This window comes from Mustela erminea, chromosome 11 (assembly GCF_009829155.1).
Source record: "Mustela erminea isolate mMusErm1 chromosome 11, mMusErm1.Pri, whole genome shotgun sequence".
Classification (NCBI taxonomy): Eukaryota; Metazoa; Chordata; class Mammalia; order Carnivora; family Mustelidae; genus Mustela; species Mustela erminea.
Genome location: NC_045624.1, coordinates 15749112 through 15767729, shown reverse-complemented (window position 1 = coordinate 15767729; position 18618 = coordinate 15749112). Strand labels below are relative to the sequence as shown.

The following is an 18618-nucleotide window of genomic DNA, read 5'->3' as shown; positions in this document are numbered from 1 at the left end:
GAGTGCTTTTGTCTGAAAAACAATCTGAGGGTTTTGACGGGGTGGGGGGTGGGAGGTTGGGGGAGCCAGGTGGTGGGTATTAAGGAGGGCACGTACTGCATGGAGCACTGGGTGTAGTGCATAAACAATGAATTCTGTTATGCTGAAAAGAAATTAAAAAAAAAATCTGTGATAAGTAAGTCCTAAAAAAAAAAAAAAGAGGGAGTGCTTTCTATCTACAAAGAGATAAGCAAAATAAATCAGGCATTAAAAGGCAAAACACAGGTTTGAACAACAACAGCAGGGAAGTGTTTCTAATCAGCCCTCGCTAATCAGTGTGGTTTTTCTAGAAAAGCAGAATCTCAGGCCCTTCCTGGGGTTCACTTGCCCTGTTTTCAGGGCCATCCTTTGATCCTTTATCCCAACAAAGTTTCAGTGGTTGGGGGGAGGGGCAACATTATGGAGGAAACAAGATTCAAGGGAGCCAAAGAGGGAGAAACTTTCACAGTCCTCTGTCTCCCCATCACCCAGAATCTCCCCTCATCTGCAATGATAAGGGCACAGGACTGCCACAGCACAGGAAAAGGTGGGCCCTAAGAGAGGAATTAGATCATCTATGACCACGGCCCTTCCCTACTCACTACAACTGGGAATCAAGCGGTCCCTTCGTAAGACCGTAGATGGAGATCAGTTTGAATGATTGCCATTGTACAAAGGTATCCGGATGCATTTAAAATTTTCTCAGCATTTTGCACTGTGCTCAGAAGCAATGCTCTTTGCTAGGCTTAGTAAAAACTCTATTTTACATAGAAATAGAAAGTTATACAATATTCTTTTTTTTTTTTTTTGTGGTTAGCCATACTTCTGAGAATCCTAGATATTCTAGAAGTAATCTCATAAGCCAAAATGCATAAAATGAGAGCAAATCCCTTAAGTCTTTTGTCTCTAATACCTGGGCATTTTTATTTGCATACCTCACGGTCACTTCCAGTATCTCAAACACATCTCAACTTCTTTTCCAGAATAATGCTTCCCTTTCCTGAACTCTGATCAGTAACAAAGTCGCTGTCCAGATAACTTGCTGTAAAACCCGCATCGCTTGTTATATGATTATTTGTTCAATTCTAGAGCCCACGCACTAGAAATCACAGGTTGGAAGTTGCTGCCCCAGGCGATAGGGAGCCTCTGTCTTAGCAGAACACCCACAGAGCACTTGGGCTGCAATTCACAAAACACAGGTTTGTGCCAAGGACTCTGGGAGCACAGTGGACAGGGTGACTCATTTCGGGAAAAGGTTCCAAGCCTTAAAGGATGAATAGGAGTTTGCCAGGGAGTGAAAAGGAAAGGAGCCTCTGCTCCCCCAGCTCCCGCTCTCTGCATAAGTAAGCAGGTCCACTGTCAATTCAGACATTTCTATGACAACAGTTTCTTACCACTCCCAAGTCACTACTCTGAAATTCCAGAACAATCTCGGTTTGATCCACTCAATTCAGAACTCACATATAGTTAATGTTGTTTGAATTATTTTTCCCATTTGCCCCTTTAGTGTCATTAACAAGATGCCCTTAGAAAGTTTACTTAAGCTTTCTTGTTTTCTAGTTAGTGAAATAGGAAACAGGGTGGGATCAGCTCTGGCATTACTAATTTATTTGGAGATCCCAACAAAAATGGGCTCTATCTTAATGGCCTGTCTGCTCCTGAAACCTGTAAGTTTCTAAGTGCTTGAGGAAAAAAGGCTTATGATTTAATGAGTACATCTTCTAGAATGACTCTCATGGTAAAATATATTGGGAATTAGCACATGATACTCAAGTGGTCAAAGTCAATGGAGTCCATTACATTAGTGTTGCTGATTCCATTGTCTCCAAATATACCTCCACCCCTCATGAGGCTCTACGGAGTCGAGACCTAGGGAATGACTCTGGTTCAGGGCACACTGAACCCCACTTCCGAAAAGCCCCTCCAGTGACAGTCTCAGGATCGCCATCATCACAATATGCAGATCATCACTCACCAACTTAAAAAAAGGACTCTGAAAGTAGATTTTTCACTTATGGCACATTTTCCCCCCTGTTTTCTTCAATGTTAAAGATTTTTAACCCAGAACGTTATCGAGAATTTTTAAGCAAAGAAAGAAATGGAGAAAAAGTATTTTCTTCAAATCACAAGCTCTCTGAAGAGAAGCTTTATTGTAATTAATCCTTCTGGAAAAATGCCCGGCATCCTTCGGAGGAAGAGCATCAATCCTAATTATAGGACTCCCCTCCTTACATGGAGTTAACGAGACAGTTTCAAATTGGTAATCGTAAAGTGTGAAACTTCAAGGAATCTCACCTCAAAAGGAAAAATGTGCACTTAATGGACAGAGAAAATATTTTATATTTATTCTCACAGGAAAATAGAGAAGAATCAAAGCCAAAGAAGAGTACCAATAAGAAGCCTCAGAGTAGGAAGAGAAGCGTATGAGGAGACAAAGACCTAGATTCTAGAACAAATTCTGTCCTTTAAAGAGCGGTATCACTTCAGGTATGTCATTACACGTAAGTGTTCTCAGGCTATTACTTTCTCCTCAAATGAGGCCGTGATTAATTATGCCACAAGATTTGGGCATGGACCAAATGAAATCTTTAGGAGGTGATATTTTTGATAGCGTTGGTGGCGTTTGTTGTGAATGATCACTGGGGATGGTGAATCATTGTTCTCGTTTTGCTCTGAGGATAGGGACGAAAGTAGTCAGGTCTAACTTACAAGGGGAAGCCATGAAGTGAAGTCCATAAAAAGCTTCCTAACAAAGAGTTAAGGAACTCTGAAACATATGAACCGGGAGATTTTGGAATGATCTTTTTTGAAAAGCTGTAAGGAAAAGGTCAGCATTTTTGGAGTGCTGCTGGTAGAGTCTTACTTGGAAGCTGAGGGATAAATCATAGGACCTCCAGTTTTGCCTAACTCTGCAGTAAGGCTATGCCCTGCATCTCTAACCCTGTCCCTGAGAAACTGGTTGTCTTCCAATGTTTGGGGTTCAAGGTGCTGCTATTTGAATTGGTGTTGGAAACTGTTTGCAAGAAAGCACTGAGGCTTCCAAGTTAAACTCATGAAAAATGACTCACCTGATTGCCTCCGCTCTTGGGGTTCACAAACACAAGCAATGGTTTCATGAGAGGAGAAGAGATAGGTTTTATCACAAAAGGACGACCTTTGTTTTCCTGCTAAAGGAAGAAAGCAACACTTGGGTGCATAGCCCAAAAGCAATGAAAGGGAGAAAATACCAGTACCCCCCCCCCACTAACCCTTCATTCCACCCCCCCCCAATAAAAAAGCTACATCTTGTTTCACAGGGCTTACTATTAAAAAGATAGTCCATATAAAGTTCAAAAGAAAGGCTCTCAAGCTATAATTCGCCTTTGAGAACAAGCCCTTGTTCTCAAAAATGAGAACTTTTTTTTTTTTTCTTTATTCTGTATGCTCTGAGCATTCTAGAAATGGGATTTCTTCATCATCATCCTGGGATCCTATTTCCACGGATGAGTGCAAATCCTCGGACCCTGAAGTCACAGGAAGTTATACATGTACACATTTTCCAGAAATTGAAAGGAATTCCAGCGGGTGGTAGTAAAGGAGGGACCGGGGGCCAAAAGTTTATGAGGAAAAGCAGCTTGGGCCAGATCACATCAGACAGAGGCTACGGTGAGGAGGAGGGAGCTGCTCACGGGCACGGAGTCCCGAGACACTTACTTCTGTCCCTCTTTTACTGGCTTTCCTTTTAAAGCTGGTCCTCTTCTTCTTCCGATTCGAAGCCTTTAGCGAGTTCTGTAGGGAAAGAAGGCAACCGCTGAGTGCAGAGGCGGACAGCGCCTGAGCTTGCCATGCAGACCCATGGAGGAGACGAGGGCAGCGCATGCTGGTCCACGGCATGCTTCTCATGCTTTGACACTTCCAAGCCACTGTTCATGGGTAAGCCACAGACAGAAACCAGTCGAGTGCTTCAGAGGGAGCGACCGACTCCCCACCACATGGAGAGGCAGCGAGTTAGAACCCTGGAGGCTCTCATGGACTCACATAACAACACAAGTTATACCTGCCAACCCTCCCAGTAAAAATGGAAGAATCCCAAATTCTCTGAGGGGCTCCAGTCTCCCGCCCAACCAGGTCCGTCTCCCGCCCAACCAAGTTCAAGTTCATCTCCTGCAATGGAGATCACCTATGTGGAAATGTAAAAAAGGAGGCCATTTTTCATGTTTTTCTTTTCGTTCTCTTTTTTTCTTTCTTTCTTTCCCTTCTTCTTTCTTTCTTTTTTCTGTTTACTTCGGTAATGACCTTTCCAGTTATAGTCATAAGGTAACCTGATCCCCTGGGGAACATGATGATCTAACTACCCTATCAATGCTGAGGGCTAGGTTTTAAAATGCAGAGATAAAACTCACCTTAAATTACTTATGTTAGTAGAGTGACGATCACCACTCTCTCTTTCTCTAAAGACCTATTGGTTTGAAAAGCCTTCTCTCCCCCAGTAGCCTTGATTTGTTCTTCTCATAGACATGCCTCCAACCTGCGGAATCCAGGGACCCCAAATTCACTTTCCCCATTTTTCTCTTTCCAGGAGTTTTATGGACCACAACTTTGTGATTACTTCAACTGACCATTTACTCTGAGATTGTGATACAGATGCTTTGAGAAGAACCTCTCTTAGGGGACAGCCACAACTCATTGGCTTAATTAGTAGAGAGTCAATAATTAATTAGATTGCCATCTTCACAAAGGCAAGATGTTACTATCACATCATAGATGTTTAGCAAAGTGTTGAAAGCCTGAAACACAGAAGGCTTAACTTAAAAGCTTATATAAGCATAGACGCATGCATTGCTTGAGCAGATAAAGATTTTCAAATAGCTTCAAGAAATTTAGATATCTGTTCTTTTAGGTTCCTGGGTATTTTCTTCTTACTGCATTGAAAATATACCTTAGTCTCGAGTACATATATTAACACATTCAAATTAGCAAGATTGAAATTATTTGACTTCTGAGTTTACTTTCATTTGGACCATTAAAACATACATTGCTCTGTAGCCGGTGCTCATCAAGGATGAAAGAAACTTTCTTGAACCATCATTTGTCCCAAAGCTTTCTTCTTCCAACCAATTAAAAGAGTTTTCAGGTTCCAAGTCTCACCAGAAGAGAGAGACCCAGAAGCTCAGGAGCTCACGGGTGTTCTAGACCCCAGGTTATTTCTTACCATTCACTGTAGATCACAGCTCTCCTACAAAAAAGTTCTCCACGTTTCTGAATTCCTCTTTAAATGAATCTGTTCCCATGCTCCACTTCGGGGAAACTTTTGCATTATTAGAGTATTTCCCACATGTTAACTACTTTGTTTAAAAGGGAAGAAAAACTACCTGGGCACCATAAACACTTCGTCAGCCAAGTGTCCCAAGAAGAATGCTGGAAACTCTTAGGATGGCAATTAATGATACTGAGTGGTTTTCAACCCAACACGGCATGTTGGCCTCACCCAGAGTTCTTTCAACAATATGGATCTGTGGACCCCCAAATATTCTTTGTTTGGCATGAAGCCCAGGCAAAGATGCTTTTTAAAAGCTCCCCAGGCAATTCCAGTGGGTAGCCAGAGCTGAGAACCTCTGAAGTCAAAGGGAAAAGAGGGGAGACATACATAAGGCACTGAAGCATCATTTCAATGGGATAAGGAGCCGGAGCCGTGGAACTGGACACACGAGATGCTAATTCTGGGTCTTCCAATTACAGGATCTGTGACCTTGGCCAAGTCAGGCGAGCTTTTGAAATAACAGTTTCTTAACTTAAAAATGAAGGTGACAATACCTACCTCACAGGGCAGTTGTGAAGTTAAAAGGAGAAAAGGTAAGTGAAGCAGTTAGCTTGGTCTCGGCCCGTGATAAGCGCTTCCATAAATGTTAGTCGCCTCGTTCGCGGCTGTATATCCCCAGCACCAAGCACTGATGCCCGGCCCACAGCGTGTGCTCAAGTCATTGTTGAAATGAGTCAGTATTATAACTCACAACACTTACTGAGTCCTTCCTGGTTTCGGAAAGGATCTTTCGGAAGTGAATGCTCGTCTCCTAACTTCCCTGTTGCTTTAGTTCATTTATGGCCAAGAGCAACGCAGGGAGCCAAGTGCTTTCAGGAATACACGACAGGCCTCGGTTCCTGGCAGCACTCAGTAACTACGCTCTGAGAGAGAAGTCTAATTAATGGATCAGGCTAAGATCATTCCCGAACCTCGTCTGATCCCAGAAATCACAGCTCTTCAGGCGACTCTGCTGATCAAGGATCTTTGGGAAACAGAGTTAGAAAAACACATCCAGAGAAGGCTCAAGGTCTGAAAACAGAGCAGGCAAGGACCTCAGCTCTAACAGGGAACAGACATACATGATGGCCTTTTCCACACAGAGTAAATACAAGGCTTCCGAGCCTCATGGAGCCAAGTGTATGTGAGGTCCTCCTCATCTCACAGAACAAGGAGGGGGCCCAGATGAAGCACAGAGGTTGACTTACAGTCCCTGGAAGCTTCTGTGTGAGCTCGGAGTAAGCTTACATCCCTATGGACAGACAGCAAAAGATAAGCAGTATGGGATTTCACAGAAGACCTCCAAATTCCCAGGGCTTCCTTCTGTTCACGTGTAAATATGTATCTCAATCTCAACACTGAACTTCTTCTAAAAGGCATCGCCATCCAGTGGGGAACAGATGGACGGGGAAGCCGAGCCGGCTTGTGTTTCAGCCATGACAAGACGAGTCAGCCAGTCTGGCTCATCTAAGAAATTGCTCACCCTGCCTGGGTCAGTCTTGTTGTGAGAGTTAAAATAGCCTGCTTTTCAAGAACATAAAAATTATTCCAAGAAGCTGTTTTGTAGACGTGCTGCGGTATCATTCAAGAAACCATTCGTACTACGTGTGCTGTGTTCTACAACAGAAATATCCCCGTTATCAAGGGTGGCTAACTCTGCCATCTAGAAGGTTTGCTTGGCAAGTTGAACACCAGCCCAACAGTACAACGTTGTCCCCTCGTATGGATTTTTGTACGTTTCAGACTCTAACAGCATTTGTCCCCCATACATTCTGTGCCCACTGTTGTGTTCAAGTCCTAAGAATAGGTAAAGGCCTTTTGGGTTTTTTGGACCAGGTATTGGGACAGTACTACTTTACGGAAATAATCCGATGAACAAAGTCTGTATCGTAGTCAGGATCCCTTCCTGGGCTATTTAAAAAAAAAAAAAAAAAAGATGCTCATTGGGTAAATCACTCAACTGGGAATAAAACTTAACTACTTCCTAATATCATTTAAGGCTTTTCCCAAGTTATGGGATCGCAAAGGACTGGTTATAACAACAGCTCTAAAGAGAAGATATCTCACACTTTGTCATCCCAAATGAAGCCTTCCCTCATCGCATACCGGAAAACACTCTGACGGGCGGTGAAGAGGCATGGACTTCCTCTTAGTAGTGAGCGTTCTTGTGCTGCCTGCTCTCGCTGCCCTGCCAGGACAAAAGTTGTCCTGAGGATAGGTGAGCAGAGAAATCAACTACTTCCAAAAGATAAGGACAGGGTCTCTGCCATTTCTCAGGCATAATTGGTTAAATCACAGCAAGGATTGCCTAACCTTTCGAACTGACCAAAGGAAATGGCTAGAGCAATTTTTGAGAGATATGGTTGATCCTAGCTCTTACATGTCTTGGGTCCGAGCATCTTCACATTATCTAATCATAAAGAATAAGGACTAACACAGAGAGAGCTCATATGGGCTAGGAAGGAGCTGATGGCAGCATTTTTTATAAGTCAACCATGAGATACTATATAAATCTCCACCAGTAGGGAATTGGCTAAACAAATCGTATAAATTGTAATCTATTTATAGTATGGAACATATATAGCAGTTTTAAAGGGAGTTAAATCTAGATGTATTAATACAGACTTTTCCCCCAATATTTTTTTTTAAAGTAGGAAAGGCAAGTTTTAAAGTATTATGTGCAGAATGATGTCATTTATTAACAACACATACCTCTAGTCTCCTATAACTCGACCCCACAAACATTCACATATCATGAGTCTTTCTCCTTTAGCTCCAAACGCTCGCACTAGTATTTCAACATCTTCAACTTGTTCATACAGTCAAAATATTATCCTCTAACATTTTCAGTCCAGAGCAGAAACACTGAAATCTGTAATATTAAATATAACTTTGCCTTTAAATGCATGAATAGATTTGTGCTTGATTCTTAAAATTTGGTCCTTTTAATTCTGGACTATCATCTAAATTCCATAATCTTTTATGTTCTAGGTCTCTCCAAATAACTTGGTGATGTAACCCAGCAAATCATCCGGACCCACCCTCATTCTCCTTACCACGCGAGCGTCACACAGCTGGTCCCAGAACCATGATCTCCTCAGAACCAGCCATCTTTTAACTGATATAGAAAATACATGACTTAATTCCACCTCTTTACAATCTGCTTTTCCGACCATGATGCTCTCAAGTAGGTTTCTTTCTCTCTAGAGTCATGTTTTAGACACAAGCGTCACAAATAAAGCTGACCATATCTGGGGATGCACCTTCACAGCAGTTCCCAGAATGTTCTGTAAGCTTGGGCTGTCCTTCTTCATCTGTCTTCCCAGTGAGGCCCCTTGCATCCTTCAAGACCAAGCATACACAGCGTTTTCTGTTTAGCCTGCAGTGATTTCCACAATCAAAGTCACGCAGTTCCTCATGTTTCTACCCTGTTGCTACATCTTGGGTCACACTTACCACTCAAGGCCTTAGCCGTGTTGGCCTCTCACAGACCACGGCTGGTTCACCCCACCTCCGGGGCTTCCTCTCACCACACTGTGTATATCTGTCCTAAAAGATGCACGCTGACAACCACGGCAAACCTTCCAGATACCTGAAGATCATTCTTTTTCATTACGGATTTACATGTGGCTGAATTCCCTTTCCAGAATCCAAAACTCCCGGCCCAGAGATTCAGTTGTATCAATTTTCTCGCCTAGGGAGGATACTCTTTGTGGACATCAGATGAACATCTGTTTCATCTGTGGACCTCCCGCTGCATATAATGGCCTCTGTGAATGGAGTTAAATGTCTACTTCATTCAGTTAACAATATCTTCTTGTTTTTGAGCCATGTCCTCACATTCAGAAATACACAGAAAAAATAAATAAATAAATTCTACAAGTAGGGAAAACATTTTGCTACTGTTCTGCTGTTCTCCATCTAATTTCCAAATTCTTTTTTTAGCATTTCTTAATGTCTCCAGTGAATTCTTTAATCTCACTGCTTCCACACCCTCACTAACAACTTGCCACCCACACTCTACAAACTAGAGTTCTGACGGTCATCAATGATCTAGAGCCAAACACAAAGACCCTTCTCAATCCTTGTTATTTTTTAAGGCCTACAGAATTTAACAGTGATGACTGCCCTATTTTCTTGCCATTTTTCATGATGAAACTCTGTGCTACGATAGGTCTCTCCTTGTTCTGCAGGATCCTCTTCCTCCTTTCCCGTTCTGGTTGAGAATGCTCACCATGTCTTCTTCAGTTCCTCAGTTCAGTAGCTGAATTAACTCTCGTGCCATGGGATAAGGATCATGCTAGTGAACACACAATCCCACTGCTGTGTGACATCCAACAGTTACAGTGGCATCTCAAGGTGCAGTGGAGAGCACACCAGATACTAGGCTGTGGTCCCCACTCTGCCTCTTTCCCTGTGAGAATCCCTCTCTTCCTTTCTTCTCTCAGTGTAATACAAATGGCCCAGGGAACAATAACTTTTGTTATTTTTCATCTGTTGATGTAGAACTTCATTTGATACCCTGTACTCAACAAGGAAAATAACAAGAGCTAACATCTGAGTTTTATAATGAGCTAGGTGCTGTTTTATGTGCTTTATTTTTATTGTTTAGCTCATTAGTCCTCATGAAAACCCAGTAATTGGGTACTAATTATTATTTACACTTTGCAGATGAGAAGTTGAAGAGTTTAAATGCTTGAGATTATACAAGTCATTAAACAGCAGAGCAAGTTTATGAATCTAGGCAGTCTGGCTCATAAGCTAGAACTCTCAACCACAGTATTGTCCCCCACGCTCACCATACACTGGCTTTCAAATGGAATTTAGTTAATTGATTAAATTACTTCCTTTGGGGACCCATAGGAGGAAGGACTACAAAAATTTTAAAGATGTGTGACTCAGCAAGCCTTGCAACAGTAAGACAGGAAGGCAGAAGGATGTATCATTAAGAGCTCTGTTTCCAGAATCACAATTCCTAATGTCACTTCAAACTATTTAATAACTATGTGGCCCCGGGTAATTTATTTGACTTCAGCTCTCATTTTCCTTGGCTACAACGTGGGAATAGGATACCTGTCTCAGAGGTTACTTAATAGTAAAATGAGATACTGAATGTAAAGTACTTAAAATATTTCCTAATACATATAAGAGTCTCATGCTCTACCGACTGAGCTAGCCGGGCGCCCCCTAATACATATAAAATCATGTTCTGATGGTCATCGATGATCCAGAGCCAAACACAAAGACTCTTCTCAATCCTTGTTATGTTTTAATGCCTACAGAATTCAACATTGATGACTGCCCTATTTTTCTTTCCATTTTTCTTGATGAAACTCTGCTATGACAGGTCTCTCCCTGTTCTGCAGGACCCTCTTCCTCCTTTCCCTTTCTGGTTGGGAATGCTCACCGTGTTAGTGAGCATTCAATACGTGTTAGTTTTTCTTACTCCTATTATTATACTTTTCTGAATCACAGAAGGACAATAAGAAAGGGTATGATGAGAAAAATCTGGACTTTAGCCTCCAGACTGTGAACCGTAATACCATCCATCGTTAGAAGTAACCAAGACTCCTCAGAGAAATGGCTGCTTCCAGGTAAGGGCAGGAAATGCGTAAGTCGATCCTGGGACGTGGCATGATTCCTGACACCAAGGAAGGCATCAAAACTCGCATGGCTCAGGAAAAATGGAGACAAGAGCCTTCTGGAAGGCGGTCTAACTGGTCGAAGATAGAACAATATAAATATTTTAAAAATGATGTCGATGGATTGAAATATCATGTATTTTCTATATCACATGAAGTTGATAATTCATAATGATACTCTCTGAAAACCACCACCACCACCACCCTTAGTTAACCAATAACGTTGCTAAGATGTCAACTTATTATTCTGAAAATTTTCAAATAAACATAAATACTCAAGCATCTATCATGTATTAGCTTTATTTTTTAGTTCTCTTATTACCAGCAGGAGAATAAAGAAGAGTAAAAACTAGAAAAACCACCTCCTGGTAACCCCCTAATATAATAGATTTAGGTAATAATCTTCAATGGATAAAATGGTGAAAGGCTGATGGACTACTTTAGGATAGATGGATTAGAAGCATAGCTCCAAAACTCACTGATTAGTCTTAAAACTAAGAGTGAACAACCTGGGGTGCCAGGTGGCTCAGTGAGTTAAAGCCTCTGCCTTCAGCTTGGGTCGTGATCTCAGGTTCCTGGGATCAAGCCCCACATTGGGCTCTCTGCTCAGTTGGCAGTCTGCTTCCCCCTCTCTCTCTGCCTGCCTCTCTGCCTACTTGTGATCTGTCAAATAAATAAATAATATCTTAAAAAAAAAAAAAAAGATTGAACAATCTGACACCTGTTCCTTTGAAAGGAACATCACAGAAATACACCACCACCCATGCAATATAAACTAGTCTCACAGCCTCAGGAGTACAATTTTGGACAGAGCAGCCTTGCTCATGCCATTCTCCTGCCTGCTATTTCCTGTCTTCTCCATCCGTCTAAATCCCACCCATCTTTAGAGAGGTAGAATATAACTCACCTACTTCATGAGGCTCTCCCTGATCTCTCCTTAAGAAAACCACACCGTTCTTCAGAGTGGATCACGCATTACATCACGATGCCTAGGAGCTTTCTTAATACCATCAGGGTTTTCAATGAAAACATGTTGATTTAACTGAATATTTAATATAAAACTCTTAGAGTACTGAATTTTAGGGGTTGAGGAACCAGAGAAGTAAAAAGGTTAGAGATTTGAAATTAACAGTAAATTAGAAATCGTTACCTGAATTTCAAACGTAGTACTACACTTGCTAACACCTTGGGCCACTCATTTAACAACTCGAAGACATAAGATGAAAAAGCGAGGCTCCCCATTTTTTAATGTACAGATAGTGCACCTGCCTCTGGAAGAGATTTCCCAAAGGCTTTTGCGGACCGTAACTAGGAAAGATATTACTAAATGTTACTCATCAACAGAAGCTGAATGCTATGTAAAAACACACAAAGCAAAACAGTGTCCTTGATCTGCCAGTGTTTTAAATAACACTGAGTCAGTGAGAATAAAATGCATGATGATTCTGAAGACCATATAAAGTAGGACTGCCTTATCTTTTAGAGCTATTACATTCAGCAGGATATCCTAAGGTCGCTGCATCCCCAGGACAGCTATCATTCTCCCTCTGCCCCCTGCCCCCACCATAGCACTCCGAGTCTGCTATCCCATGACTTGGAGCTCGTGGTCTAAGATGTACGGTACGAAGGTAGGTATTTTGCTCTCAAAGATTACGACCGTGTTGAGAAACCGCTAAGGTTTCCCAGAACACCGCAGAGACGCTCTAGGACAGAATGTACAACAAGAATTGAATACAGAATGAGATTAGGTATGAAGAGGATAAATTCTACTTTGCCTTAAGAAAAGAGTGTTGCTCTCTGAGCGAGCCTTGTGTACTTAGGAAGGTCATGACCCCCAGTCTGCCGTTCAGGTTGGAAGTGGTGGCAAGCTCAACCAAACAATGAAGCCTGTACAGTTTGCCCTCACATTCAGTCCCTGGGGATGCCCAGGCTGGACGAGAAGAGAGTTGTGTAAGGGTTAGTTGCACCCACCACTAGCATTTAATGAACTCGGGAGAACACCCAAGGAGAACACCATTAGCACCTGAACGGGAAGGAACCATCCCTGCTGTGGAACTTGGATCTCTTCAGGAAAGGGAGGCTGGTTCCATGAGAGAGCCCCACTGTGGTACAGTGATGGGCTAAATGGAATGGACTGGGGGAAGCTGAGCATGGGGCCGTAGGGACTAGTGAGCAGAGATTTTTAGATCCCCAGAAAGAGTCAGGGCAAGAAAAGCAAGAAGCAGCAGTTCCTTTTTCTCCGCACTGGCCCAGGAGCACCAGGGGCCCAGAAGTTACCTGAGGTTTCTTCACCTTAATGATCCAGGTGGGCGGGACAATGACAGCAGCATGAGCCCCCAGGGAGCAGGGTTCCTCAATGTGATGCAGCATGAAGCAGGTCACCTTATTGTGAAACTGAGGAGAAAAATAGGCCAATAAACAACCCTGGGCCAAGGGCACCGCTAAAGCAAGAAGGAATGAGCGCATGCGCACACAGGCACCCCCCAGCCTCGCAGACGTGAAGATGCATGCTTCTTAGCACCACCCAGACAGCCCCGGAACCGCGAGACCAGACTTGGAACTCGTTCCACTTTACAAACTGATAAAGAAATCAGCCTCGTAGGTCCAGGCCAGCTCAAACTTTATAAGCTTTCAATAGGATATTTACATAAGGAGGTCTCGGAGAGGTCTATTAATCCGAACCCCGGATATAATTTTGTTGCCCTCGACCTGCACCAGTCACACACTGGATGTGGGATAATGCTGGGGAGGCAAGGAAGGTTCTCCCACCTGCCTCTCCTTTTTCTAACCATAGGTGTACACCCATTCCAGGTAGTCCTTCTCGTTTAGGAAAGAAGCAAGAGGTCTCTTCTAGAGAGTTCTTATTCCAAGAGGTAACAAAGAGATTACCTCTCTGGGTTTGTCTGGGGCTGCTTTTAAAAAATACAATGAGCCTAACTACACTCCGTAAGTCTAAAACACTTCCTGTTTTTGAAAGAAGAAAGAAAATGTAGACTGATGATCATAACAATACCTCAAGATTAGTGGTTTAACTCTATACCCATGGACTGAGTGACCATCATCTTTTGTGTGAAAAGTAATAACGATGTGCGGTAACAGTTTTTTCCCAATAAACAAAATCCACATTATATAATAATTGTGGGCCTTAAAGCTTTAATCAGTGATTTTTTAAAAACTTTAACATCAGTTTCTACTGTATTATACTTAATGGAACCATACTTTGTCATCTTAATGGGAACGATTTTAAGAATGAAAGGGAACACTGTTAATGATTATGTTGGAACAACAAACACAAATTAGAACTGTCTCAGGAAACTTGGCAAATACGGCTACCCCAATTATGTCCTAGGGGGGGTTTGTCTTCATTTCTGCCTATCCTCACATGTTCCTGTAGCAAATTACTAATTAAGTGTGGATGCAAAATAAGTTAGTGATTTCCCCTATGACCAGTTATTTGTGATCTGCAAACAATGATATACTAGAAAATATTATCTGAATATCTTCTTCAAAAATTGATTTTCTTTCAACAATTCAAATAAATCCCTAAACGGATGCCCACTGCACTTCTAAAATGGTCAAGTTCTCTGAGATGACCTAATTATACCTGAGTAATCACCAATCTAAATAGACTGAGAGCTATGTCCCAAAGTGCCTAACTTTTATAAGGTGCAGTCAGAGCCTAAACCCCCAAAATCCAGCTCTTGCACCCAGTTTTTGTTTTTGTTTCCTGCAGCAGAAATTCCTATGGACATCAGATATCCTAGAACGGATTACCTATAGGCTTAAAATATTTCGCCAGTGTAATTTGTCTTAAAATATTTCATATCTTTACTTCTTGAAAAATCACCTACAACGTGATTCAACTGGACTATGAATTAATGACAAGAGAACAAGGGCGCCATGTAAAATGGGAGTGAGTTCCCAAGTTAATGGGCCCTGGATAAGCCACCTCACCACAGCCTGGTAGCTACAGTGGTGGAGCAGATGCCTTCTACTGGAGCCCGAACTACCAGTGATGCTCCCCCACAGGTGGGGTTTCACCAGATCAAGGAAACCAGCAGCCCAGACTCTGTCAGGGAGAACTAGAACTGGAACTAGCTTCTTTCTCTCCAGGTGGACATACTGCCTTGATGGTATAGTTTCATTCAAGGACTTTACATTTGTGAGTTTCTTGAACAGAAGCACAAAGAGTATTTGTGTAAAAAATAACTGAAAGGAGGGGCACCTGGGTGGCTCAGTGGATTAAAGCCTCTGCCTTTGGCTCAGGTCATGATCCCAGGGTCCTGGGATGGAGCCCTGCATCTCGGGCTCTCTGCTCAGCGGGGAGCCTACTTCCCCTTCTCTCTCTGCCTGCCTCTTGTGATCTCTCTCTGTCAAATAAATAAATAAAATCTTTAAAAAAAATAATAACTGAAAGGAAATGCCACTGCACTACCTAGAGACAGTAGGTTCTCCTGATTCATGGGGGCCTAGGGAAATTAAGCGAGAGAGATTAGGTCCAACTTTACAAAACTTTATAAAATTCCCCAAATGCAAAAGTTTTGACCTACAAAAATGTCAGTTTTCTACGTTGCAACTAAACGGATCTGCTCTGGCCCTGTGGGCTTGTTTGGCTAGTTAAATCTGATGTGTGTAGAGGGCTAAAGTCTTCCTGTAAACCCTTAACTTACCTGGAACACCACAGCCCTTTCTTTTCAGGCTACCTGTGCAATGAGGAGATTCTATGTCCCAATTATATGGTCATTCAACAAAGTAGGTGAACTGAGGGTTCAGAGCAGGGGTCCTCAGACTTTTTCTATAAACGGCCCACATAGCAAATAGTTTAGCTTTAAGGGGGGAGGGGCATCCTTTCCCTGATATAACTACTCAACTCTGCTGTTGTAACATAAAAGAAGCCACAGAAGATATATAAATGGATGGACATGGCTGTGTTCCAATAAAATGTTATTTATACGAACAGGCAGCAGTCAGATTGGTCTATGGGCCATAGTCGGCTAACCCATGAGTTAGCACTGTCTGGTTAAAGAAAAGAACGGGTGCATAAGCAAACAAGAAAATGAACCATCTGGTTGGATCAGAGGTGTTAAAAAATGGACAAAGGATAAATAAAAGAGAAAAACAGGGAAACTACCATTGGATCCTAATGAATATATATGCTCAAATGTAAAGAAGAGTCATATTTCGATGAGCATACATACAGCTGTAACAGTATCCAAGCCTAAAGAAGGGTACGAGATCACTCCTTACCCCAGCACCACCCCATAGGACAGTCACCCACATCAAAAACAGAAGGACCAACATGGCTGGATTCTGGTGTTACAGGGATTACCTAATGTTGCAACTTCCAACCATAAAGCAGTTACCAACAATCTAGAGTAGCAGAAGAAATACAGTCTATGGAGTAAGAAGTCCTTGATTCTAGACCCAGGGTTAGAACAGGGGAAGATTTCCCAGTCTCTGATCCTAGGCTTCAGTGTATATAAACGAAGAAGTTAATTGACCTCTATAGTTTCTTCCAGGTCATACAGACTACAGTTCTACAGTTTTAATCTTTCTTCCTTCAAGGGCCCTATTTGACAGAAATAATCATAAATTAGAATAACCTTCCACTGGTAGACAGTAACTCAAGTAATGAGGTAAGTCTGCTGTGATAAAACAGAAGCCCATTTTGTTTCATTTTGTCCCCAAACTTACCGCCTGCTTGCACCAGGAACAGCTGATGGCCACAATCTCTTTACTGTGGAAGGAGAATTTTTGCTGGAAGCCCTGGGATGTTAGGACAAGAGATAGAGAATTTAAAACCACTTCAATCACTGCGCGCATTTGCCTTCCTGAAGTCCAGTGAAGTGAGTAAAGCCAAAAGTGGCCCCACCACTCAAGGTGACTCAAGGGACTGCAAATACCACAGTCAGCACTTATGTCCACCACCCTCTGCCATCCAAGAATGTCCCATTCCTGATTCACCTTGAGTGTAAGAGGAGGTACCAGTATTTGCTGTGCCACTAACTACTCAAAGTCAACCACAAAAAGAGTTGTTTCTTTTCCCCAAATAAACATGGTTCAGATAGGTTTTTATTACAAGCGAAGGAAAAGCCACTATTGGGTCATGTGGTTCTTTGTAATAATGGCCAACCATCTCCGAGGGGCTGCACAATGTTAACATCTGAGAACCAACAAAGAGAGAAATTAAGTATCAGAGCTAAGACCTAGAAGTCAAGGTCTGGGAAGAGTCCAAGAGTGTCATAGGAAATTCAAACACTTTCACCATCCTCTCGGGACTCAAAACAAGCAGCTTTCAATTTTCATTCTTCACTAGCAAGCAGCAATGAGATTAATGGAATAGCAAACACAATCCTCTTAAATGAATAAACAGAATTACTTTTCCATCAAGAATGGAAGAGATGCTTTTTGGCGGCTGCTGTCCTCAAATAATTACCAGAGAGAAGGAGGCAGTAATGCTCAAAGAATTTTGTTTAGCTTTCCCAAAGATCATCCATTTCTATCTGCCTGTGACATCTAAACCCAAATAAACTACTGCAAGACAATGACCTCAAAACAATTGAAATAGGGGTTTTGTAAAGTGATTGAAAGAAAAGAGAAAGATGCAATGGGCAGGGAAGTTTTTAAGGTGCTGGCTGAAAAAGTCTTGCTTTAACGTATACAGATCGTTTTAAGAAAAAAAGATTGATTGACACATTATTATAAAACTTCGCAATGGCACTTTTTTTTCAGTGCCCCAAACTCCTACCCATCTGCAGCATTACACGAAGGAGCACTTCCTCCATGTTGATCCTTTCCCTTCTCTTGGGTTCCTAAAACCCATTCATGTTCTCCACCTGCTTCTCTCATCTCCTGCATATGACAGAAGACCAGGACCACTTTCAGCCCTCTGGGCTCCATGATTGCTCCTGAAATCCTTTTCTTTTGTCCCAAACTCAAATCTCACTTCCAGAAACATGACTTAACATAAGACTCCCCAGGATTTTGAAACACTTCTCCATCAAAAACCCGTTTGTCAGCAACTGAAGTGCTAACAATCATTCCAAGTCCACAGGAGTGAATCCAACAGGCTAGACACCGCTCTCCTTACAAGGCCTGCTTACAAGGTTGGCCCTTGGCTGGCATCTAGAAACTTGGATTTCAAGAGGGTGCCCCGATTCCCACTCAGTTAAGAGTGGCTCATTGCACCTAAAATGTGGGTACAAATAATGTGGTTTATGCTGAACACTGCTTTCCTTTTGAGTCTTGGATTTGGGACTGTGTAATGCAGAAGGTGCTTACATAAACAGCCCCCCCCCCATAAAAAGTCTGGGCACTAGCCCTCTAATGAGACCGGTAGACAATATTTCACATGTGCTGTCACCACTCATATCAGAGGAATGAAGCCCATCCTGTGTGGCTCTGTTAGGAGAGGACTTTCAGAAGGTTGCACCTGGTTTCCTCCAGACTTTGCCCCATGTTCCTACCCCTTTGCTGATTTTGCTTTGCGGCCTTTCATTGTAATGTATCACAGCTGTAATGTTTACAGAGTTCTAGAAGGAATCCTAGAGAATCTTCAAAACAGGTGATCTTGGGGACCCTAACAGGCTCACCTCTCCCCAAACAGTACTGTCACTTTCCAAGGAAAGGACGCACTGTTTGTAAAACACACATGGACGAAATTATGAGGGTTGGTGGACT

The 18618-nt window shown here is 42.4% G+C and overlaps 1 protein-coding gene across 5 annotated transcripts in view; it reads right to left on the bottom strand.

Annotated features, from left to right (window-relative positions):
• The window catches only part of DGKI (diacylglycerol kinase iota), a 440859-nt gene that overhangs the window by 209763 nt on the left and 212478 nt on the right, over window positions 1-18618 (bottom strand). For 3 of the 5 annotated variants that reach the window (XM_032304023.1, XM_032304024.1, XM_032304028.1), the window contains 5 exons: window positions 16633-16704; window positions 13216-13332; window positions 4055-4177; window positions 3712-3786; window positions 3087-3185 (listed from right to left, as the gene is read on the bottom strand). In XM_032304023.1, coding sequence (XP_032159914.1) covers window positions 3087-3185; window positions 3712-3786; window positions 4055-4177; window positions 13216-13332; window positions 16633-16704 — 486 coding nt within the window. The remainder of the gene's footprint in view (window positions 1-3086; window positions 3186-3711; window positions 3787-4054; window positions 4178-13215; window positions 13333-16632; window positions 16705-18618) is intronic. The other 2 variants (XM_032304025.1, XM_032304027.1) reach the window with 1 other exon arrangement.